The 26,065-nt window shown below is 47.0% G+C and overlaps 1 protein-coding gene across 1 annotated transcript in view; it reads right to left on the bottom strand.

Moving 5' to 3' along the window:
* Positions 1–3,039: 3,039 nt before the first annotated feature.
* The window catches only part of jeb (jelly belly), a 28,158-nt gene continuing 5,132 nt past the window's right edge, over positions 3,040–26,065 (bottom strand). Inside the window, exons 2-3 of the mRNA XM_001360889.4 lie at positions 4,120–4,280; positions 3,040–4,023 (exon numbers count right to left, since the gene is read on the bottom strand). Of these exons, the coding sequence (XP_001360926.4) occupies positions 3,964–4,023; positions 4,120–4,280 (221 nt within the window). The 3' untranslated portion in view covers positions 3,040–3,963. The remainder of the gene's footprint in view (positions 4,024–4,119; positions 4,281–26,065) is intronic.

Below are 26,065 nucleotides of genomic sequence, written 5' to 3'. Positions count from 1 at the left end.
GATAAGTGGGCAGACGGAAATTATGTACAGAAATGTCCGATCGAAAGGAAATGAAAGCCGATAAGAACCGATTATAATTGACCATGTTCATCGATAACTCTCGATCAACTGATTTCGATAAATTGCCATTTGCAACATTTAAAGTTAATTATTTTGTTTTTTTTTTTTGGGTTTTGTTTTCGTTTTTTTTTCCTCTGCAAATATACAAATACAAATAAATACAAGTTCTTCGTGTTGCTGACTGTGTGCTCTATACGTTTATATATATATGTATATGTATGTGTATACTTGCATGTGTGTGTGTATCAATGCATATGTGTGTATGTGTGTATGTCTTCCTTTTAACATTCAACAATAGTTTTTTGTTTTGTTTTTTTGGGGGCTTTAGCTACATATTTTCGTGTATTTTCTCCATCAACTTTTGCTTTTGTTCTTCTTTCAAATTTTGTGGCAATAAAAATAGTACGTAGAAAAATGAATGCCGTAAAACTGGGAAATGTTAAAACTTAAGAAACATTTGACATAGGGTCTCTAATCTCTAATTCAGTTAATACTCGCAATACAGATTTCTATATACAAATTCTCCTTTTATACACCATACTGGTTGCTGGGACAGCCTCCAAGAATCAAATTTAATTCAACCAAATGAAACTCAAGTAAATACTGGTAAAATTGGAAAATTTAAAGGGGTTTCAATGCCTTCAAACGATCTTCGTTGGATTTAGTTTTTTGAAAAATATTGGAACTGAAATTCAACTGAATTCTGAATCCTCTTCTTTTATTTTCTTTTCTTTTCGTTTCATTTGTTATTTACAATCGCACTTTTTCATTTGTTTTTCTCTTCCGTTTCGTTTTTTGTCTTTATAAAAGTTGGGTTTTGTTTTTGGTTTTTTCATTTAAAAATTTCGTTCTGGTTATAGAAAAATAGGCCAAAAATATATGTATATGTCTGTGTGTGTTTCATTGTTGTTTCATTACGTTCACCTCAGATTCTTGTCCGTTCAAAAAAGTGATTAAAATTGTTGTTTGATTTGTTCGTTTGTTGCTGCTGTAATTGCTGTAGTTGTAGTTGTAGTTGTAGTTGTAGTTTAGTGCGGTTTTCTGTTTTGTGCATAATTCCAAGGATTACATTTAATTATATGCATCATCACCATCATCTCCATCATCATCATCATCATCATCGTTGATTAGGGTAATTTTTTTTACTTTTACTCTTTACTTTTTACTTAGATGTATACACATTTTGTTAAAGATATTGTTTAAGTTATCCATTAACGTGTATTTTATTTGTTATTTGTTATATTTTTTAATTTTTAGAGGTGGGTTATTTTGCAGTTATTTATTTAAATCATTTACCGAATCAATCAATCGAAAGAATATTTATTTTAAGGAGTGGCCCATAATACTCTTGGGTCTTGGCAACGAAGATCGTTGTTGTAGTTCTGTTTGTGTTTGTTGTTGTATTTGTGGTTCAGTAGTTCGGGAGTTCAGGAAGCGGAAACAAATGATAAACTTACTATTTAACGTATTCTCAATTGGTATTATCGTCCTTTTATCTGCCATTTGCTATACGTACTTTGTATAAGATATGAAATTTTATTGCTCGCAATTTCATATGTTATTCTGTTTTTGTATAATTCTCAATCAGTTTCCCTTCAGCCATAGAGCCAAAGTGTCCCCTAACATATACATATGCACCTAGTAGTATATAATTGGAAACGAGGGCGAAAAAAAAGCGAACAATGACAGCCCGAAGCATTAATAAAAGGATTAATGTTTGGTTTTGCAGCACAGGCATCCGTTATGCTGCACACTCTGCACACAATGCCAACAAATGTCAAGTGGAGTGCGGGGGAAACGTGTGTCCACTTCGCACTTGCCCCACCATGACGGTGGGGGCGGGGACATTTTCACTGGCTTTCCCCGATCCAGACTAATTATTGCATCGTGTAAGAGCGGCTTGGCAGGGCTCTGGGCCCTCAATATTATTGCGGGCTGGTATCAATTTGGGTATTTATTATTAAATTAATAATTTTCTTGATTGTATCTCTTAACTGATGGTTTTCCAGGATTCGATCAGAGCTTTTGCCATTACCCATTACCCATTAACCAATACCATTGTGTATGTGGGAGGGCTTCAAAGGGTGGCAGGGCTGCGAAATCTGAGATCGTATCTTGGGCTGGCTAAAAAGACTGGCTCTCGTTCTGTGGTGTGTGTGTGTGTGGTTTTATCGTTTTCCTCGTTGTTATGTATATTTAAAAGTCCGTTGTTATTTGAATATACTATAGGTAATTGTGTAAATAAATTTACTTAACTACAATAGCTGCCGTTTCCATGAGAGTTCTTCCAGGGGGTCGTGAAGGTCGTGAAGGTTGGGTGGTGGGGGGAGGTGAAAGGGTGATGAAATACATAACTTTACATGCAAATCAGCTTGCGAGTATGTATGTGGGAAGAGAGGAAGGTCAAGATAAGGTCGTATTTACATGCAGGTGTGGAGTTTTGACTGTAGGCAGTCGCACTATGTCAAATAAAGCACTTAGATAATTGTAAAAAAAATAACGAAGAATATTGTTTGAGGCCCCCTCGATTGGGAGTCGTCAATCGTCAATCGTCAATCATAATACATAGGTATAATCAAGTCAAGTCTTTTGCTTATGTAAATGTTCTGGCCTCATCCGCTAGTTTGTAAATGTTACTCGTATGGTTATCCTCTCTAAACATTTTAGTTTCGCTGTTATTGTATTTGTATATAAGTACATTATTTAGCGTTCAGTTATCAGCAGTAAAACCTATTTCAATATTTTCTTTTCCTTCAATTGTATATTTGTTTGTAATAAGTGTACATATATGTATGTATATATATACTATATAATTATTTATATATCATTTATGCCTGTTCTTCTGTGTATATGTATATATAATATCTCTCCTCTCCTGTTCTGCTTCTGCTTTTGCTTTTGCTTTTGCTTCTGCTTTTTTCTTTTTCTTTTGCTTTTGCTTTTGCACTCTCCTTTTTATTTTTACTTGTATTTGTTTTTGTATTTTTGTTTGTATTTAATTTTAATTTTCTTTTCGCCTATCCGCATCGTTTTGATTTATTTTCTTGCTGTTTATTTAACATCATTTAATCTTTAATACACATATAATTAAATAATTTACACGAAATATATTTATATAGTTAGATATATTTATAATATATTTATTTAATATGTACTAAAAATAGGTAGGCCTGATTCTGATTTTGCTTTTGCTTTTTCTTATCTCTTCTTTTCTTTCTGTTTTTGTTTTTCGTTTTTGCTCTCGCGAAACAAATTCAAAATAATGAAAAAAGTCTTCTTTTTATGTTTTTATCTTTTTGGTTGAATTCTAATTAAGCGCTTAGGATTCTGCCGCTTGGATTCTGCCTTCGTTCCACTGTTCTTTTTTTCGTTTTCGTTTTCGCTTCGTTTTTGCTTTTCCTTTTAGTTGATAATTAATAATAATAGTGTTATAATAATCATACCTTTTCCTTATGCATAATCGTCGACTCGACTCGACTCGACTCGAATCAACTCGTCTCGATTCGATTCGATTCGTTTCGATTCGCTTCGTTTCATTTGTTTTGCTTAGTTTTCCTCATGGTTTATACTTTACTTGGAAATCCGTGCAGGCTTTTTACAGGCAGCAAGTTCATTCTTTCGTATTTTGCTGTGATTTGAGGTCTATGGCGGGTCTACGGGTCTATGGGTGAACCTGCTCTCTTCAGGGGGCAGGCGGGTTGGTTGGGGTTGTGTGTGTGTCTTGGGGCTTAAACAAAACGGGGGCTTTCATCGATTTGGAAATGTTTAAAACTAGTTGTAAGTCATTTATGATTAACGTCGGTTTTCTAGGTGTATTTTGTATCCAGTTTGTGTATCTGTGTCTCTAAGAAGTGTTTGCGTGAGCGGGAGGGGGAGGGGGAGGGTGGAGGCGGGGGATGGAGCCTAACGCCCTCGCGCCCATCGCAGTAATGCATCCGCTAACACGTCCAAATGAGCCTTCGTCTGCAAAGAAATAAGCAAATACCAAATCGAAGCATTATTACCTTGGATTATCTACGGGCTTCTAAACGAGGATCCGTCTCCGGCTTCCACACTTACCGTCTTGTAGAACATGCAGGATCTTCGGTCCTCATCCTCGCCGTCGGGGCAATCGATGAAGCCGTCGCACAGCACATGATCGTCTATGCAGCGGTACCGTCCCTGCCGGTCGGGTACGGGGCAGGCGAATCGCTCCATGCCATCCATGGCGGTGGGACACTCTGCAACATAAACAAGAACAGAAAGAGGGACACATGACACGGGTTGCACAGTCAGTCCAAATAGTTGTTGTTGTGCACCCAGGCAGAGGACAGAGTACACTGGATGGTGGATAGTGGATAGAGAGAACAGAGGAAGCGGACAACTTTTCCCATAAATCGCTCAGTGAAAAACTTTTGCGCACGCTAATGTCTGCCATGATTTGCGTCTAAATGTTGCAACTTGCACGACTACTACCTGCTACTCGTATTCCCAGGTCCTGTGCCTGCCAGCCAGGCGCATAAAAGTATGCTACCTTTATTTGCTTTCCTCTCTGATGTTGCCCCAGCCGCAGCCCCATTTGTTTGTCTGTGCAACGTCCTGGCAGAGCAGTCGCAGCCGCTTAGAAGGTTTTTTCTGTTATAAATCGTTGCACGTTTGCTACTTTACTGCTTTCTGTGGCTGGACTTGGGCAAAGACAGCGACAGCGACAGCGACAACGACAGCCGTAGAAAGGGAGAGATAGAGAAAGAGCGATATAGAAATAGAAATAGAGAGCACTAGCAGCAGCAGAGGCAACAAAAACAACACAAACTTTATTTTTTGTGGCATTCCACGCTTTCTGCTCCCTCTCCTCTCTCTCTCCGCGACCTTCTCCCGCTTACTTTTTCTCCTCTCCACCAACAAATACATAAAAATAAATCACTTGTAGGACATGTTGGCGCCTCCGGTTTACACACACACACACACACACACACACACACGCTGCTGCATGTTTGTGTATTGAGATTTGTTGAAGTTGCCCGTATAGGTTTTCCTCTCTTCCCCATTTCCGATTTTTCCTTGCTCGTTTTGCTCTTGCAACTTTCCTGTGCGCTATTTTTAGGTGCTCGGAAAATTGCGCTGTTCTTTTCTGTTCTGTTTTGCTTTTTTGTTACCCATTTGTTTGGCAGTTTGTATTTTTGCATTTTGGCTTCTGTGGAGAGGTGGAGAATTCATTGAATAAAACTTCAGTTGGCAATCAATGGAAGTCTTAACAAGTTATAGCCCCGTCAGGGCTGGATCTTTAAAGATTGCCACAGAAAGTTTTTGGGGACTTCGACCCGGCCCGGCACCTCTGCAATATTCACACGCGCCCATTCATTAGCCACCAAAGCCATAGGTGCACCTGCTGCCCCTTCAACACTGGTCCTCCTGTGCCAATGTGTCTGTGGCTGTGTCTGTGGGTGTGTCTGCGGCTGTGTCTGTGGCTGTTGTTACATTTGCGGTTGCAGTTTCATATTTCTGCTGAATCACCTGCCACAGCATTAGGGCGAGATAAAAAGCTCATAAGCAACTTGACACTCAACTGTTTGTCTCTGCTTTCGTGCCACTGCCACCACCACACCAATCCTTGGCCCGACTCTGTCTCCGGCTGCACCCACGCCCAATGCTGCCTGCCCGTCTGTCAGCAGGAGATCAATTGAGGGTTCCTGGGGGCTGTCAGGTGCGCTTCGTTAGCTACATTGTCGAACACTGTCTGCCGGGTGTCTCCAGCTGCGTGGCGTGCCAAAGAGTCATTTGCATTTGAAGAGCCACCACCCCTGTTCTCGCCTTCGCCCCCAACAGGACCTGGGCGGAGGCAGCCAGAGATCCCAGAGACGGCGACGCCTACGCTGATGATGATGATTGGAAATGGAGAACGTTGAGTGTTGAATGTTGAATGTTGAATGGCGTTGACAGTGTCGCCGCCGGTGGCGCTCATGCCGATTGCCATTTATCAACTTCGTTGTGCCCCTCATAATTGCATCAATAGGCACTTGGGCACGTTTGATTTGCCATTGCGCCAACCCTTGCCCCGCCACTTGCCCCATGATATTTGCGGTCTCTTCTCTGGGGTGCTACAAACTCTGCAACTTATTCAGATCCAGATTCCGATTCGGCTTCCCTCGGGCCACTATCATTACTGTGTTGTCTCTTGTCAGCCCCACAATTTGTACTTTGAACTTAATTTCACACACAAATAACTCGCAAATTGTTGCAACATTCGTTGAAAGGTTCGAATGAATATGGTTGCATCGCTAGCTGCTGCTGCTGTTGCTGTTGGCGCCCTTCTTTTTTTGGAGCCAACTCAGCCAAGTCTGAGCCACAGCCACAGCCACAGTCACAGCCACGGGGCCTGTTCCAGGCAACCGCCCAATCCCCCCAGTCACCCAGTCACCCACTCACCCGCTCAGGGTGAGGCTCAGGGCAGTCAGTTAGCAAGCGACTGAGGCTATTGAACTTTAAATTGATTTTTGCGCTTGTTTGCTAGTTTCGCTGCGCTCTCCTTCGACTGGGCGACTGGGCGAATGGGCGGGTGGGTGGGTGCGGGTGCCGCTTATCGTTGTTGCAATAAATTGAAATAAGCGTCCCAGCAGTGGCTCGGGGGTGAATGGCATAGTTTCTGAGGGCCATGCCAAATCAGGCAAGTCACGATAGAAATTGGAACGGAGGACGCCCAACCACCGGCTACGGGGAGCACTGAAACTGTCCATCAAGAGCTAGGCACACGTCACACGTCGTTGTGGCCCTGTTTCGACAATTGCCTCAATTTGATGTCCGACTGTATTTGCTGGACAAGCTCCAAGCTGCAGCTGAATGATGGTGAAACCCTGCCATTTTTAAAGCGGAAATTCAAGGCACACATACGAGTATAAGGTCCTATCCTCAACGCTGGTAATAGGGTAGTCAAGTGTCGGGCATAATCACATGTCTCTGCCAACAGAAAATGGAGATTTCGGTAACTTCTTATGACATTCGAGTGCATCGAGTGCATGCACACATACGAGTATGCAAATTGCATACTCTTGAGGGACGGGGGGCGGGAGAGAGGCAACTGTACCAAAAACTTGAACTCTTCTAACAAAATCAACGCGTGTCGACACTAAGACACTCGGAGACACAACCAAACAAGCCACAAGAACAGCCAGCAAGGCCAGAAGAGCCAGAGGAACCAGAGGAACTGGCAAATAACAGCAAGAACAACATGAGCCAGTAAAGTGTCAAAAAATCAAAAGCATAAAAAGGATTTTTCTGTTGCCAAGGAGCTGCTAAAGCTGTGAATTGTGGTCGGTCCCATGGGTGGCGCTCGGCTTTGGCTTTGGCTTTGGCTTCGGTTTAAGCTCCAGCTTCAGCCAAAATGTGGCAGCCGATGCTATTTTTGTCATGCGACAGACATGGCGTATACGTAATGCAGCAGCAGACCAGAGCACAAAGTTCGTGGCGAAAAATAAGTCGCACACGAACTTGTAGCAAAGTTCGAGAAGGGAGAAAACCTTTTGTGCCACCCACACCACCACACCATACACAGAGCAGAGTAGAGGAGGCGACGGTGGAGGAGGAGGAGGAGCAGTGAAAAGGAGAGCTGCAAACGCCTGTTGTCTCGTCATGATGGCGCCTAAAATGCTGCCAACAATAATAACAAAACCCACGAAAAAGATACCAAAATGCAGTGTGCAATGGTATGCATGGCGAGTATCTGTGTCTCTCTCTATGTGTGTGTGTGTGTGCGTGTGAGGGCGGCGTCGCTTTGCAGGAAGCAGCAGCCAAAGGAAACAGCGCGCAACGATTTTGCAGCAATAAATTGATAGTTTTATGTGGCGCACATAAACAGGAGCATCAGCATCCAAGGAGCAAGACAGAGATAGGGACAGCGGTAGCGCCTCAAACATAGATACCTAGTGTGTGAAAGAGGGACAGGGAGAGGCAGGGGCAGGGGACTCCTTGGGACATTAAACTCGCGTCTTTAGAGAGAGAGAGAGAGAGATGGATATCCCTGGTACCATGCATATTTCAGCCGTAAATAGCAAAGAGCAACGCATAAAACAAAGGCAAAGGCAAAGAAAATAAAAGGCTGGGCAAATTCATATATGACAACTACCAAAATTGATGGGCCCTGCCATTTTGCGCCTCCCCTTCGCACGCCACAGTTCATCACCATTTCAGGGACACATCTCATCAGCCTAGACAGGAACCTGGCAATTTGTCGGGACTGAAAATTTCACTTTTCGGACCCAAATTATGCCCAAAGAAGAAGAAGAATAAATAAATGTGGAAAAAGTGCCTTTGACACATTTGTCTCCTTCTCCTTCTCTCTCTCTCTCGCTCTCTCTTTCCGCTTCTTTGTATCTATTGTATGCGTTTGGCCCCTCATCAAAAATGAATTCAATTTTTGTCAAGCTTCTTGAATGGAAAAGACCTGACAGGACAGTAAAAACAACAAATTGAGGTGCTTCTGATCCACACTCCCCTCATTATTTTCAACCCACTTGTCCTGTCTCTCTCTCGCTCTCTCTCCCACTGTTTACATCTATCTCTCTCAGGCCTCCTGTAATGAGGTTTTGATTAAATTTCATGCCGAAATGTTAAAGTAATATGCGATACAAAGTGTTCCGTTTTGGCTTTCTATTATTTTAGGACTGCTCTTCCTTTTGGGATGTATGATGGATGTATGCTGTTTGCTTTCATGTGTTTTGTTTTTTGTTTCAATTAATTTAACATATTTTTTATTTTTGCTGCTGTTGTTCTTCTCCCACACCCACTCATTGGGCAAGAGCGAGGGCGCGGGGGCGGGGGCTGGGAACTGAAGTCGCCTCAGGTTGGACTTGAGTGTATTATTTTTTCGCAATTTTGATGCTGTTCCTTGTTTTGTCTTTTGCTTAGCAGGGCGTAAAAAATACAATCGTCGAGAACAGGGAGGACGGGCAGGACGAGAGGTGCCCCTCCGGACATACTTCATTCTACTTGTGCGTCGCATTTACGAGTATTGTAATTTAATAAGGAGCCTGCCTATTCCATGTCGCTCGTTCACTCTGCCAAAATGTTTTTCGACTGCTGCGTGCAAGCTAATTGCCAGTGCTCCTCCATGTTTTCCTGCCACTTCATATCCAATGTGGATAAATCACACGCACACACATGGCCGCGATGGGCCCTGGAGCCTGGGACATGGAAAACCTTTCAGTTATGCCACAAAATCAGGCCCAAAAATGTTGTCGTCTGAAGTGACGCCGGAGAATCAGAGTCCTGGCCAGCACTGCCCCATGGCAAGGGTGTTGGGTATCCGAACGGCATTGAGACTGAGACCAAATGGGTATCCAATTATCCGAATGTCTCGCGGGCTCAGAAATAGTTCCCTAAATACTACCGTCCCGTCTCATTACCCGCTAATGTTTTCACCGCTTTGGTGAGCAGCCACCACATAATCACTTGGTCACACACTTCCCCCTTTATATGCAAATGGCTCGGCCACTCCCATCTCCCCCCTCCTCTATCGCCGCCAGTGACCCCAGCAGTTTGCATATTGTTGGGGAACATTGAAAATCTCCCATAACTCAGCGGCACTGCGGCATTGGGGCCCTGCGCAGGCTCCCTCCTCGCCCAATTCCGCATAGTTTATGGCTCATTTATGCCCCGGTTTTGTGTTTTTCCTGTTCATTTTCGAGGCCAGTCAGCAGTTTTGAGGCTCAGTATTTTATGAGGAAAGCATATGTCTGATGATGGTAGCAGATTTAATCAAAATCGGGCTTAATCACTCTGAATAAATACCAAGAAAACGCCGTGTTGAAGGAGCATGACTTTTCATCAAGTATACGCGGTGTTGAACTACGGGAATAGTGAACTCTTCTTGGGAATATCTTCGACATTCGTCATTCTCTGCATGAACATAGCAAGGCATAGGCATAGGAGAGCAAGGCCTCCATCCCTGACCTGTCGGATGGCACTTAGATTGGCCAAATCCCATCGACAGCGTGTTTCTCTGGGTGTAAATATTAATTAGCTTCTGCCACACGCTTCGGGGGAGAGTTGGGAGGCTGCAGTGTGGTTGGGCACGTCTGGGGCCCGTGCGACAAAAGAAAGTCTTCAGGCATTCAGGTGGCGAAGATTTTAATATCCTTTGAATGGAGTATGAATGCCAGAATAAAATGCTGGCACCATTTGATCAAATAGTTACACAAATAGTTACTAATCTCCAGAAACAACAACATTTTTCCCATAAAGATTTGCTTTCGGATCAATCGTTCTCGTAGGCCCCTTCAAGGGTATCAAACTAACAATGGCAATAAGAGCAACCAAGCAGCCGAGCAGAGGGAGCCAAAGGGGGGGGGGGGCAGAGGCAGGGGCAAGGCGAAGGTGGCACCACAGGAAGAGGCAACAGCAAATGGCCAAATATAGCAACAAATAAACGAAGCAACAAACCATCAACAGTTTGATACGCGGCGTCTGATCCCACAGTGTAAGTGTGTGTGTGTGTGTGTGTGTGTGTGTGTGTGTGTGCGTGTCTTTGTGTGTCTGAGAGGGCCAAAAGAGCGTGTAAAGTAGAGAGGGGGAGTGAAAGAAAGCAACTTCTGGGAATTGCTGCTTATACATTTGTAATCTTGTCTTGTCCTTGTCTTTCGTTGGGGCTGCCGCTGCCGCTGCCGCTGTCGCTGTCTCTGCCCCATTTTAGGGTGTGCCGCCGGGAGGCGCATTTCTATTTTTAGCCTCCGCCACTGTATTTGTGTCTGTGGGTGTGAATGCCCCTGTTTCTGTGTGGGTATGTGTGTCTGTGTGCGCTTTGCGTTTGTTATGTTCGTTACGTTCCTTTCGCTGGCTCCAATGCCCTCTTCCTGCCCATTAGCACTGCCCCCGCCCGGCTCCCGCATTCCATAAAAAACTCATATTTTTGTTAGCGCCTGTTTCTCGCTTTCTCTTTCAGTCTCTTTCTCTCTCTTTGGCCACCTCCTCGGCCCCCTTTTCTTGGCCAAATTAAATGATTTTGTTAACGCGTGCGGGGTTTTCTTTAGTTGTTTCTTGGCGGCTGTCGGCTGATCGATTGGCCAGCCAAATACTGCGAAAAGTACTCCAAGTACCACGCATTTTTCGCATGCAAAAATCTCCTCTCGTCGTCCCGCCGCACAATGGGAAATTTTGACAATTTACGCAAACAAAAACAGATGTTTGCTAGCGAAAGGCAAGACTTTTTGCATAAAACCTTTTCTAACAGTTTTAATTTATTGTTAATTATTCTTCAGCCGTGCCACGCCCTATGCAATAGAATATAAATATTTTCTAAATATACTCCTGAAATTTGATTGCCGCGCCCACGCTCTTTTTCTATTGAAACTGCATATAAAAGAAGTGAAACAACAAATATTGTTTCGGTTTGAAGTGGTTAAGGATGGCCACAAGAAGTCGGAGAATCTCCCATAGTGCGCCGGAGGAGGGAAGATTGAGAAGGGAGCGGGGAGGAATGGCAAGTGTTCGTCAAATAAAACTTCTTAATTGGCAATTAAAAAGTGTTTGAGCATAGCCACAGTCCTAACCAGAAGCCAGGCCAGCCAACAAAGCAGGTCACTTTGGCTGGCAATGGAAACACGATGGTATGAAGGTCATTAAAACTTTTCGCCCCGAAAATTGAGCCGAAAATAGACAGCCAAATGAGTTGGAAATACATTTTTTCACTCTTCCCGATCGAGCTGCAGCTGCCGTCGGATCTGCATAGATATATTCTTCTGGCAGAGCGACAGAGCCCAGACCTATGCCTACCCCTGGCTTTTTATCTATATTTAATTTAAATTAATTACGTGATGGAGGAAAATGCTTGGGGCCCCGTCAAAAGCAATGATGAGTCGATTTTAAAATGTAACTGAAATAATTTTAATTGCTTAATTTCCCATCCGGCTGTCTGTGGATCTGTGTATCTCTGTTTTTGTGGCAACAAAGTATCAGCCGGCCGGCCGCAAGCCAAAGTGGCAACGATTATTGTTTTGGGTTTGACGTCAAAGGCCAAAAGCGACAATTACACAGCATAACCGCAAACGCACACACAAACATTCAAAGCAAGGCGTCGACCGGCTACGTGACTGTTCAACTCGCACGCAAACACACCCACACCCACACACACACACCCACCCACACACACACACACACAATTGGCACAGTAAAATTTTAATACAGCATACTTTCGGGGGCTGCTGCAAATGACAACAAAAGCAAGGCCCAAAACACAACACACATGACCCAACAACCCGTCCTCCACTCACATCCGCCCTGCCGTTGACTTTTACTGTCTGTTTGGGCGTGACCTCGCCCGTCCCCTACCCTTTGCCGCCGTCCCCGCCGCCGCCGGAAAGCCTGCCTTCCTTTGAGGCACGGCATTCCACGGACACAGACCTGAAGCAGAGTGCGGCCGAGCTAGAGCCAGAGTCAGAGCCGTGCCATCATTTCCACATCATCTTGGCTGGCTGCAGCCGCATTGTCCCCCTGTCAGCTCGTTAACCTCAGCGATTTGCAGCCGCAGCAACAAATTCGGCTGCTTTTTATGCGTTCACCTTTTATTTTGGTCCTTTGTTCGGGGATGGGCATACGTAGGTATGCGTATGAGGCGGACCGGAACCCGAGCCCGAACCCGAGCCCTGGACGCACCTTCACTGCCTTTGTTTCGTCTCCCCCTCTTTAGAGGCTTGCCCCTGATTTGTCCTTGGCTAAGTGTTATCTGTGCCTCGAGACAACATCTTCGGAATCCCATTGCTGCCTTCAACGGCACTTGAGCCGCGATATGTCCGCTCTAACGGAAAGTTTTCGAGACTCTTCCCATGCTATATGTGGCCCATAATTGAATCGCCGTCCCTGTTACTCAACACAGCACATCGGATATCCCGCCCATCACTCCGCATTAGTAAACATTCTGCAGTAAACGTGAGCAGAAATAGGACTCGAAGGAGCAGCAAAGGAGGGGGAGTGCCATGCCCCATGTGGTGCGGTGGCGCTTTGTTCTATTTATAAATTATATGCATTTGCTTAAGGTAAAATTAAGCAAGAAATGCCATATTTTGTGTGCATTCACAATTTGCATTTAGATTGAAATTCAAATTTTTGCATAAATCCAAAACAAGCAAAACAAATTAATAGTTGCTAAAACAAGGCACAAGTGCAGGTGGAGCCAAGCCAAAATTAGCCTGTGCTGCGTTTTATTTTTAAATATATATACCTGGCGATCGTAGAGATCGTGGAAATGAGAACAGAATGCCCGGCTGAAAAGCTGGAAGCTTCTCCGGTTAGCGGGTATCTCAAAGTCGAGACACTCCGGCGCCTTGGCTGACTTCAATAGTAACCGAACATATACACGGGGCCATTGTTTATAATTGGTGGTGTGTTAAAAATAAAACAGCCCAGCCTGGCGGTTATTTCTGTGCGAGTATGTGTCGACGTCGGTCGGAAGCACTGAAACACTGAAACACTAAAACACTGAAACACTGAAAGACTGAAAGAAGCAGCAAGAGCCAACAGGAAAGGGGAACCAAATTTGTATGTAAATCCCGCTTAAGCAGCAACAATGCGAGCACACACAGACACAGGCACACAAACGCACACTATGGCCAGAATACTGCCGGAACTCTCACATACATTAGGGCCTTAAAAGGCGCCCAGGGGGAGGAGGGGGAGGAGGAACGGGAAAGGCAATCGCGTGCTATGTACAGATTAAAATGCGACAAAGCAACACGACAAAAAAAGAAATGTTTTAAATAAAAGCGCAGCAAGACCGAAGGGGGAGGGAATGGTGGTGGGGTGGTGGGGCTGCGGCGGAAAGCGGAAAGGGCTAAATGAAAGGGACGAAAAGAGGTTCAGCGAACACCAAAAAGTCGAAAAGCCACAAAGGTGCGGACTTCTCTTATAAGCACATGTATGCTCAGAGAGCACCAGAGAGAGGGAGAGAGAGCGAGAGCGTGTGTGTGTGTGTGTGTGTGTGAGCAGGGCACACAGCAATTAAGTCACGGCGAAATGCGCGAGACAAATGTGGTTGAAACAAGGCTCGGGACCTTTTGGAGCCCCTAATTTTCTGTCTACGTCATGTGCCACTCATTTGGTTAGACGACAAACCGCACAGTACAGTGCCTCACGAAAGTGGAAGGCCCTCGAACTCTGCGGGCAATGCTCGGCGAATTTACCCTATTTTCTAAATATTAGTTCATCGAGTCCGAGATGCGTCCAGCAGTTCGAAGGAAACGCAAACCTTTGATCGCCTGACACCTCCGAAACGTGCTGTACAATTGGGCGTGAGAGGGGGAGGAGGACCAGAAGCCGTAGGAAGACTCCAAAGCAGCGCAAACGCCCATTCTGATGCGGCCGACATCCGCAAACGCTTTAGTCTCCGCTCCACAAGCCACAACACAATGAGGCAACCCCGACATCGTCCTCGGAGTCCTCGCAGTCCTCGCTGTCGTCATATCCGCATAGCCTGACGCTCTGAATAAATGGGTGAGGAGCAGTGGTGACATTTCCTGGCTTTTATTTTGGGGAGGGTGGGAGCGGGCGGCACTTTTCAATTTCCTTTGGCCTGGCAGCACCTGTTGAGCCATGGGAAAGGTTTTGGCAATTCCTTTCGAGCCAAAAAAGCCACCATTTCCGTTAAATGGAAAAGAAAGCAATTTGGGGAACATCTATCGGGCGGGGGAGCCAAAGGGGAGGCGCCGCCTCCGACTGCTACCATCGGGCAGATGGCTGGCAATCAAGGCAAAGCGTGTCTAATCACTGCTGATAAGATAAGCGACTTAATGGCGGAGATACAACAAAGCGGAATGGCCAACACACACTGAGAATTAGCGGTGTAGATGGCGGGATGGCGTGGCACCAGAGAGAACGAGGGACTTAATTTGCAGCAAATGGCATTTGGTATTAGCCCATTCTAGCCGCCAATGTACCCCTGACGAAAGGATTATATATGGAGTTGCAGAATGGGGTTGGTTCAGTTAATTGGATGCAAAAGAGCGTCTCTTGAGGCAAATGGTTTCGCATGTCAATTGAGGAGAGAATTTTGCAAGTTCTTGGTGAACCTTTCCATGGCAATGCCAAATATGTAACTCCAAGTGTCTCCAGAATCCGAAGAGATTTCATCAAGTAGGAGTAGTATATTTATCTTCCGCCTAGGACCCCGTCAAGAATCAGAATAGATCAGAGGAGACATCTACGTATAGTACGCGTATCTTCATCAGAAGAGATTTCTTCACACCGAAGACAGGCCCCACCACCAGCCAACCAGCGCCGCACGCAAGAGCCGCGCCAAAGGAAAGAAAACCATTTGGTAATTGCTTCCAATGCATTCGTCCGTGAAAATCGAAGTGGTCCCCCCTCACTTTAGGCCATAATGTCACTCAGGCAATTGCTAATTGACCTGACCCACCAGCAGCTCCCCAGCTCCTCCCTCCCCTCCCCCGTATTCCAATCCCGAAACTGCGGCAACTCAAGGTCGTTCGCCTGTGACGTCAGCAGGACCCCAGAGGGTTGGACCTTGGCTTGGGGCTGGACAAGCGGCTTGGTGGGGAAAATTATCCTGAATAATTATTAATTTTCTGCCAGACCTGCGACCTAGAACGGACTGGGTTGGAGGAGCTTGTTCCGATCTTTGGTGCCAATTCAATTTGCTCTTGCAATCGCGGTCCAGACGGACCTTCCACGCTCGAGCTCCTTTCGGGTTCATTTTTCGATATTGCTCCTTACTACTTTTCCCGAATCAAAGTAATTACAGGCGAGGGCTGCCAAGTGCCCACAGCCACGCCCACAGGCCTAAGTTCTGCCCGGGGTTCGAGTCCGAGTCCGAGTCCGACTGGGTCTAGTCTGGCACGCGGCAGTTTGCTTTAGCCAGTGGCACTTTATTTATAGCCTTAATGGTTATAATTCTGGGTTGGCGGATGATTTAATGATGATTATCCTGGCGGAGTCGAGTGGCTGTGGCTGCCCCTCGTGTAGCTTGCGTCACTTGGGACAGCGGCGGTGGTGGCCAGTGGACAACCACGCGGAACCTGTGGCCGGCGTTCGATTCATCAATCAATGCCGTTCAATAATTTAAATTTCCCTCTTGTGCTCTTGACTCGACTTGAATCCATTACGCATTTGTATACTATGAATCTAAATACAATTTACGTCTATTTCCGTACTGGATGGCCGTCCATTCGCTTCCTGCTGGCACCCACTGTTCGACCCGTGTCCGTGTCCCTGTCCGTGTCCCCACTTAGCATTCCGTTTCTTTCGCTGCGTTACGTGTCTGTGCATGGTCTGGAAAACTACTTTTCGCAATTGTTTTCCTGGCATTAGTGGCATACAAATTGCGCCCCGCCTCCCCCATTCGGGGTCCTGCCAAAACAAGAGCTCCTGCCGCCCTGCCATACGCCCCATGGCAGGTGCGTCCAACTGGACATAAACATGTGGAATGCCACATAACTCCTGGATTACTGCATGCAACCCAAAGCCCGGACTCTAGCCTGGATGCTGGATGCTGGCTGTTGGCTGCCTGCTCGATTCTCCTCGACTCCTGGTCCCTGGCTGGCATCGTGTGATGTGTTTGCTTGTTTACTTTGAACTTTTTGCCTTGGAAATTTTTCGCAAATTGAAAACTGGGACAGGAACTGGGACTCCGGGACTGGGACTGGGATTGCGATTGCGATTGGGTGGCTTCTGGCGGCCACATGGCTCGGACTCTGCGGTGCACTGTCAACATGTTTTGAACATATCACTTTTCTATATGGAAAATTATTTATAACTTTTGACATTTTTAGTGCCGAGCGACTTTTGGGAGTTTGCGGAGCGAAAAGGGTCCGGCGGTGCTCAGCTTCTTGCTCTCTCCCCAAAATGTTCATTCATTTCCCTCTGCCGGCTCCCTCTGGCCTTCCCCTAAGCCAACACGTTCCTCCCCCCTCCCGGCCATATCTCACATTATTAATATTATTTTCCTGGGATGCCCGCTGCTGCTCGGCACGTAGTCCGACTCCCTTCTGACTTTTCATTAGCGTTAAGACAACGCCTCGTCCTTTTTCTTTTGCTTTTCTTTTCGCTTTTGCTCTGGCCTCTCGTTTGCCTACCTACTTTCGGCATTTTCGCGGAAAGCCAGCGAAGGAGAGCAGGGAGCAGGGAGCAGCGAGCAAACAGCGAGAGAGATAAATAAGAAGGAAAGAAAAGTTTCATTAAAAGTGTTTCTGGCCCCAAAAGTTGCACTGTAATTTTCTCTCTTATTTTTTAGACATGGTCAGGACCAGGGACCTCTCCAAGAGTGTCTAAAAATAGCCAGCCAGGCGCATGAATTGTAGAGCGGGAATGGGACTGGATGTGGGCGTGGGCGTGGGCGTGGCTGTGGCTGGGGCCGAGGCTGTGGGTGTTGGACAAGGCCGCCCGTTTGCCGACTGCCTCGGAAACTTTTAAGCCAAGTTTATGCGTTCCTCGGTCGCAACGACAATAAAACTTTTGCTTTTTTCCACGGCACAGCGCTGCTTACCTGCCCAAAATGTTCTTAACGTGTTTTTTCCTTCTCTCTATCTTTGTTGTTGTTGTTGTTGCTCTTCTTTTAGCTCGATTCGTGTATAATGATGAGTTTTCATTGTGAAATATGGCTGAGGCGCTGACACTGGCTGTGGGAGGGCCATAATGAAAAGTTTTGATTATGCTCCCATTCCCCTACCTCCAGCTGCGTGGAGCGGACTCTCTGCTCTCTCGTCCGGGGCTACTTAGTTACTTAATTTCCGCGCGACATCCCCTAAGCACGGGCTCGGCTCTGAGCCTGGGTGTTAGTCTTGGCCTTGTCCAGGGAGGGAGTGAGAGGTAGACTCTCCCCTCCCAGGGGACAGAGAGGACAAAGCAGAGTCTGGCAGAGAGCGACAAAAAGGCGGAGTGGGGTCGCGGACTCTGTTAAAAAGGGGGAACTTGTTGTCAAGACGCCGGCTGTCAAATGACACAATGCCAAGGGTGAAAAAGGGGTTCCAAAGGCGTAGGGGAGCCAAAACAGTTGACAGTTCCCAGACGGCAGCCACTTAAGTACCAGCCAGGGAGTTCCAGGGCGAGTGCGCACCTTTGGCAATAATAATGGCAAAGCAAAGCACAGCAAAGCCAAGCAGGAAAGACCCCAGCCAACCCCATCTTGCACATCTTTCACATCTTGCTCCAATGCCCGCCCCCCTGGTGTATGCAAAAGTGCAGCGGCAGACAGCGGCCGAGGGCGAGGCGTTCCAAGGGGTCGCCACAGGGGGCTCCTCGCCTCTTTTTCCGTTTAATTTCCGTCCAAACTCAATTTGAACTCTGACCTTAGTAGAATTTCAACCCAGCCTCCCTCTGAGATTGCCTTGGCAGATGCTAACCTCCTGGTACGAGGAGGTCCATTCGTAGGTCCAGACCGACCCCCGGAACGGAACCCCATTCAGCCAGAGATGGACAGTGATTGGAACAGTGACTAAAGACTCAAGAGGGCGCTCGAGAGCCTTCACTTACGAATGAAAAGTGCTCTAAACGCGCTGGGAATAGAAACATTAGCGATATTAAAACAGTGACTGGAAATGCTACTGGGACCAAGCTGGGAAAAACAGGAGCAGGCCAGAAGAACGTTCTCCTCCACAGAAATCGCTCTGCAAACTCGAGTGGATCCCAAATTGAGGCTTGCCGTTTTGCAACTGAAAATCACAAGCGAAATCACTGCAGGTCTCATGAAATCACAGTTGGGTGGCTATGGTTGAGTCAAACCTAAGCGGATTTAGGTGTCCAACGCCTGGTTTCATTCACAAAAACAGCCGCCACTCACTGGCTCTCCGGGTGAGGGGTCGACCGGGGTCCACCATTCATGGACTGCGTATGTGAATCTGTTACGGCCCTGGCCTTTCGTCCACTGCAAGTCGCAGCAGTTTTCCATTGTTGTCACTGCCCCTTTCTCCCACCCCACACTGCCACACATCCCCATTGTCATTCGCATTTGCTTTTTCCCATTTCCATTGCCATTTCATTTCCATTGCCATTTCACTTCACTGTGTTTGCCTATGGCCCACGCAGTGGCTCGAGTGTTTGGTTTATATTTGGTTTTTGATTAGAAAACAATGAGTGGGGTCGACGGCACAACGATTGGGAGGCACTTCGGTTATGCAATGCCACCACGACGAGGCTCTGTCCTCAATTATTTAGGAAATGTCGCACAAATTGAATCAAACAAGTCGCAGCGTTGCGTAATGGCGTTTTGGAAAATGGCGCAGACCCCATCGCACTGACCTCATTACCATCCACCCATGCCGGAGCAGCACCAGTGCCTGGGAATGTTTGCCGCAGTGTAGCCCTACGCACTCCCTTGTCGGATAGTGTGGCACAACAGCCATTTGCTGGCGGCAGGTTAAAGACCGAACCAACGACCGACCAACCCAATGCTTGTCGGGTATTAATTTACCCCCCTTCCCCCTCCGACAGTCCCACAGTCCGACCGTCCGACTGTCAGTCGGTGGTTTTTACCTCCTCCACCACCCTCCACCTGTTTGTGTTAGTTGTATAGATAATGGTGCATTGCTTTAGGCGCTACAGCGCTAAAAATACACACACACACACACACACACAGGCAAGCAGAAGAACTGTGAATGTCTGTGTGTCCGACTGTGGGAACCGAAGCCTGAAATACCCTTCCATAGAGATTGCTTCGATCAAAAGTTGTGGCATTTGTTTGGATTATCTTTAGCAACAAAAGAGTTATCCACCAAAGTATCCACAGCCGAGTGCTTGCCAGAAGTTTATAGAATCGATAAGCTGCCTTCGTCGCCGGGGATTCGTTCGAGGACCTAGCTCTGCAAGGGTATCCGTGTGTGCACGGGTCTGGTCTGCCGGTCTATGTGTACCCAGGAGCGACTGTGGTGCGGTCCGCCTCGGCTGACGTACGCAGACAGGGTACACAGAAGGGTGTTCGGCCTTACCTAGGCCACAGCATGGACTGCGAGTATTTGCCTAGCCATTGGGCCCTTGGCTATTGGCCGGGTCTGCTTTAAACGGTTTGTTGTCGGGCACAGGCACGGACCCTAAGCGCTGCATGTTGGATGGTCCCATAGGTGACAGGTCCCATAGCCTCAGATACAGCGGGGATAGTGTAGATAAGATGGAAAATCATGGAAAAGCTGGCTTCATTAGCACAGTTCGGTGCTGGTTTGCGCCTTGCACTGACAGCCAGAGGTCATGTTGTGGCACCACTAGCCATAGACCGGAGCATACATTAATCTATTCGTCTCCTGCTAGCTGAATATAAATCTTATTTAATTGCAAACCACCTGTCAATTTCATCTAAATCCCGCACTGACACACCTTGACATTTATTTGCCAGACTTAAGCCGAAACCCGAAAGACAGGAGGACAGGAGGACAGGGGGACAGGAGGACAGGGGGACATGAGGACAGGGGGACAGGAGGACAGGGGGACAGGACGACAGTAGCAGACATTGTGGGTTTTTTTTTTTGGATTTATTCGAACAGAAACATATTCGAATGGACGGCATTGGCTTATTCGTTGGCGAATGAATGAGTTTTTCCAACGATTTTCACTCTCCGATTGAACAAAGATTCCACCACAACTGCTGTGCCGCCACATACTCGCTTTGTGGCAGGTGTGGCAGCAGCGGGCAACAAGTTGCGTCTAAGAGGGAACCATAAACCAGTCCCATTCCCATTCTCATTTTCATTTTCATTTTGTATTTGGAAAGACTCTCAGCCAAGGCCGTATCCGTATGCGTATCCGTTTTCCACGCTCCACTCAGGTGTAGACACATATCCAATGGTACCATAAAAATATGGCATAATAGAGCAATCAATAGGGCCAACAAGGGACAGAAAATGCCGATGATTGATGGAGAACTATCTGGCTGGACTAGTTGGGGTGCAGAGTGGCTCTACGGTTCAATGGGGATGGGGCTGGAGTGGAGTGTGGTAGTAGGAGATAGGAAAATAATTTTACTTTTTTTCGAGCTGGAATATTCGTTCCAAAGCGCACATAAATATTGCATAATACCTGTCCCGTCCCAGGCATTTGCTTATTAAACGGGTAGAGCATTCACGGAGATGATTATGCAGAAACGGACTGGATGTGAGTGTGGATGTGGGCACCCCTGGATGTACATGGCCCGAGATCGCCTCGTTGTGGAAAAGGTCAGCGGCGACAGTCGGCCGTTGTGAAGTGAGAAAAGCACAACCGTCTCAGGACCTGCTCCGGTACCGCCTCCGGTGTTCTTCCTTCTTCCTGCCGGCGTGCTCTGCTGGCTCTTCTCCGACTAAATTATGCATGCAGCTATGCGAGTGAGTGCCAGCCTCATTATGCCGGGGCCGGAAGCCTTTAAGTAGGCACCACCAGCAGCAGCAGCAGCAGCAGCAGCAGCAGCAGCCTCTCTGACTCGTCCTCGTCGCAGCTCTAACCTCAATCCCATCTCCATGTCTATGTCCATGTCCATGTCCGTATTCATGTCCACTTGGCCAACGCCAACTCTTCCAGCACTCCAAGTGCACTCTGCCTCTGCTCCTCCTTCTCCGGCTTTGCTTTGCTTTGAGTACTTTATGCTTGGGTTTTTGTTTAGTTTGGGACCTGCGACATGGTGAAGTGACGCTGCCTGAAAGTAGGCTTTGGCTGTCGGCTTAAATAAGCCATAATTTGCATTAGCATGACTATGCACTTGGCCACAGTGCCTGCCCTGCCACACGCGCAGGCACTGACACTACGCTCTGCCTGCTCCAGTTTTCACTGGCCGGACGGACACGGACACGGACACCGACACGGACACGGACACAGGCACGGACTCCTTCTTGGCTTTTCTATTGCGTTTGATTTCCATGGCCTACGACTATGACGCACATCGACTCCCCGGTGCCCTCTCTCTCTCTCTCTCTCTATCTATATATCTATCTCCCTTCCCGGACAGCTCCAAAAAAAACAAAAACAAGAAAAACAAAATAGAAAGGAGAACCGAACCGAACCGAACCGAACCTCCGTCATATGTCATTTGTCTGTGCGCACTTGAGGCCCGTCTCTGGCACTGGCTACGGACCAGGACTCAACCCCGTCAGCTAGATTTTTATCCTCAAATTATTGTAGTTTTCTTTTCACTCGTGGCTGGCGCTGGTGCTGGTGCTTTTCCGTTGCTTTCAGGTTCAAGGATAACTGCGTAAATGTCTCAGCTTCTTGCACAGCCCGGAGAAATGAGAGCCCGCATTGGTAACCAATCGAGGGCCACCTTTGGCTATTCCCGGCATTTTGTGTTCACCACTTATGACCAGACTACGCCGCAGTCCAATGAAACCCAATCCCCTGAAACAGAATCCACATCCACTGAAGTCCGCAAGGGGGTAGGCGTCAAAATATAGAGAGATACTCGTCAGCCGCCCACGTTCCGAAAACTGATCCTGGCACCAATGTCGGGCGGAGAGGACCTGAACAGCACGAGTATTTCAAGCTAATAAATAAGCCATTAGTTATATGCTAAATAGGATAAATAGGGAGCTCTCGACACTCGGATAATTTTACGGGCACTTTGAGCTGAAACAATGATGAGCCAAAATGTGTGGCCCCACCACCGACCCCACCCACTTCCGGTGCCTCTGTCTACTCACATGTTGTGCGATTCATTCATAAATTCCGCGTCAGCTCGCAACTCATTAGGCACGACGAGGACGACGAGGACGACGACGGCGAGGACGACAACTACTTGGCTGTCTGGGCATGGCTTTCCCCTCGTTTTGCTTCGCTTTCCCTCGAAGTTCTTTCTTACACTTTCGCCTTCTTGTGGCATGCCTCTAGATTTCATTGCATCATCTCTTGTGGCCTCCTCCCCTCCCTGCCCCTCTCTCTCTCTCTCTCTCTGGCTTTTTGGCTCTGTCTTGGGTAAATATATCATAAGCAAAAGTCCTTGACGCTTCATTGACTAAAAAACTCTACCACGAGCACAGAGAGAGCACACACACATACGCAATTACACAGATACATTTATTGGCTGAAGAGTTTTTCCCTCTTCAGATGACTAAGAGCCGGAGCCGTTGACTGTTCAAATACATATATACTATATATATATACAAATGTACATATATAGCCAAGTGATTCGGTGATTCGGTCTCTTGTGGCTTATTATAGATTTTGGGCAAGAGGGTTTCGGCATCCCAAACCCCCTCCCAAACATCCATCCATTGTGATCCACAAGAGTAATCGTACTCGAAGAGAAGCTGAGAAGCTGCTGATATTTATGCAGTGCACACAGCAACAGCACAGCGCCCCCGCCAGCTATTTGGCCATTAGATTTCCCATTCCCCAATCCCAATCCTTTTCGACTACAATCCCAGCCTCCGACATGCCACACTAGCCACAGATTTTTACTAGCACGAGTGGTATACACATATATATGTACATATATACATATGTATGCATGGGTATATATCAATCTCGGTTCGCAGAGTCTGACTTTTGTGACGTAAGCAGAAGGAAAAACTTTGGCTGGCTTTTGGCGCTGCTGTCGTCAAACTGGCTGAATGAGTTACCAACACGCACACACAGATACACACACATACACACACAGTCACTCACACACAACAATTGGCCTGCTCAATGGCCGCGTTCGCCGTTGGCCCTTCCCCGCATCTTTCGGGTCCTGGGCCTTACGGTAATGTAAATATTTTCTCACAGCCTCGTCGCCGTCGCTTTCGCCTTCGTGTGGCATAATTATATATGCAGGCTCCTCATCGCATCAGATCTGGGGGGTGATGGGCGGTAAAGGTGGTTGAGAAGGGCTGAAGGGGTGGGCGGACGGGGGGAGACGTGGGTTTAGGCCAATCGCCTGTTTGTGTGCTTTAAAATTTCACGGACTGTCTGTCTAGATGTCTGCCTGCCGGATGCTGGCGCAGATGATGTCATTGTATATTGATTTGTGTACTGTGTCTGTGTGTCTCTCTCTCGCTCTCTCTGTCTCTCTCTTAAGTTGCTGTTGCACTACGGAGTCCATCTACCGGTTTTATTTAACCATCGGTTTACTTGGCCATTAACAGTGCTCCACTTTCTTCAGTATTACCGCAGACTTTTCGGCGGTACAGTGAAATTCGAATAAAGGGATGGATCTGATAAGACGTGCTCCCCCAATTAACCAGAAACCAGACCGCACTCCATCCAAGCCTCCAATCCAATGGAAGCCGAAGCCATCGCTGGGAACTCTGTCTCTATGCGGAATAAATTTGATTCGACCTTGTTGGAAAATGCGTCTGTGTGTCCCCCCACCCCGTCGTGTCTTTTGTTGTGCATAGAATTTCAAGTTATATACGTATATTGAGCGACTATACGTACATACATGTGCGAGAGTATATCCTCTTTTTATAGGTCAAGGAGCACGCTGTGCCGCCACACAAAGCTGAAAATTACAGTACAAATTACGGCAAGGATTTGGCGAGATCGATTCAAAGGCTGCGGCAGACCAGGACGGCGACGGAGACACATTTTTCCAGCAATTGTCCACTGGCTGTGGCCCGAGCTCGAGACCCACCGACTATTTGCATATCAATGTCCAATTATCGAGCCCCAGACAGGCATTGACGGAGGGATGCAGATGTCCTAGTCCTGCCAGACAACCTGTCGCGGCTGTGCGGCTTAGGAAATTTCCATCAGATGAGACAGAGACCGAGAGCGAGACCTAGACCACGCCCACTAGTGCGCTCACGAGAAGGAGACATCTCCGATATCCATTTCCAACTAATTTGCGTAATATTTAACGCAACAATGGAATGATGGGCGTCAGAGGAGCGGGTGCGTCCGCACTTATCGATGATTCTTTCGCCGCCAAGTGGACACTTGAGGACCTCTCCTCGAATTACAAATTAAATCAACAGCGAGAAACAGTGGAAAGGGAATGAGAATGAGTGGGAGAACCTAGAGGCGCACACACATTCATAAAGGCAGAAGGAAGGAGTGAAAGTGAGAGGGAGAGAGACAGGGACAGGCAAAGTGCCAGGATGTAGGCGTGGGAGAAAGGACATGCCAAACACAGGCGTCCATGAATGAATGAATGCCACTGTCACTGTCACTGTCACCGCCACGGACAATGCCACCGTAGGTGTCTCTGCCTGTGTGCCGGGCCCAGCCGTGTAGGTCCGGGCTCGGGTTCTGATCCTGTCCGGCGTGATGGGCCCCGCGGGGTGCTGTTACTGAATTAGTGAGAAACCGCACCGTGCAGATCGTAAACGGCAAACGCGTCCGTCCTAATGATGTCAACGGCCACCGCGGCCGCAGGATTCCCCGGAAAAAGTGCCAGTGGTTTGTGTATTGTTCCGCATGAAAACTCTTTACCCGTCAGAGTCCGACTCCGACTCAGACTCTGACGAGCAGCAGGACACCTCCGATAACGCGCTACCGTTTTGGGCACATATGTTTTTGTGCCGGATCCTCCGACGCGATGGTTTTCCAATTTTCCACTTGAAACAGTGGATAATAAAACAGAGAAAGTGTGAACCAATGTGGCGATGAAGAGGGCCGACAACTTGGTCGGCGGTTGGCTGCGGACGGCTTTGCAGCTGACACTTGATGACGTTGAAAGTTGGCAAACAATAATAACACAGAAAGAGCGAGGGGGAACAGAGGAAAGAAAAGAAATGTGGGAAAAGTGAAACAGCCAAGGGGAATTTTCCCAGCAAAATAAAGAAAAAAGGGAAAGCAGTGGAAAAGTTCGCTCCAAACATGCGCATAAAATGAAAATTCATTGATTGGATTCATTTCAATTCATATTGAGCTTTTTCCCTGGAAAACCCACTTAAATGAGATGCTCTTCGTGGCGGAAGGAGAACTCCTCGAAGGAGGGGCCATGCCAGGCGGCGCCGTAAGTAAGACAAAAAGGCAACCACTCCAATCAAATTTAATTGGGTAATCAGTTTGAGGGAATTTTTACCCATGAATATGTGAAGAAATTGAGTTGTAATTGGCAATTTTTGATTGGCTAGAAAGCAGCAAAAAGTAGTTATATTAACGATATAAGATATCAAATACAATTATACCATACAAAAGGGCAGAAAATTCAGCA

Source organism: Drosophila pseudoobscura, chromosome 3, assembly GCF_009870125.1.
Source record: "Drosophila pseudoobscura strain MV-25-SWS-2005 chromosome 3, UCI_Dpse_MV25, whole genome shotgun sequence".
NCBI classification, from domain to species: Eukaryota; Metazoa; Arthropoda; class Insecta; order Diptera; family Drosophilidae; genus Drosophila; species Drosophila pseudoobscura.
This window is presented reverse-complemented; position numbering and strand designations above follow the sequence as displayed.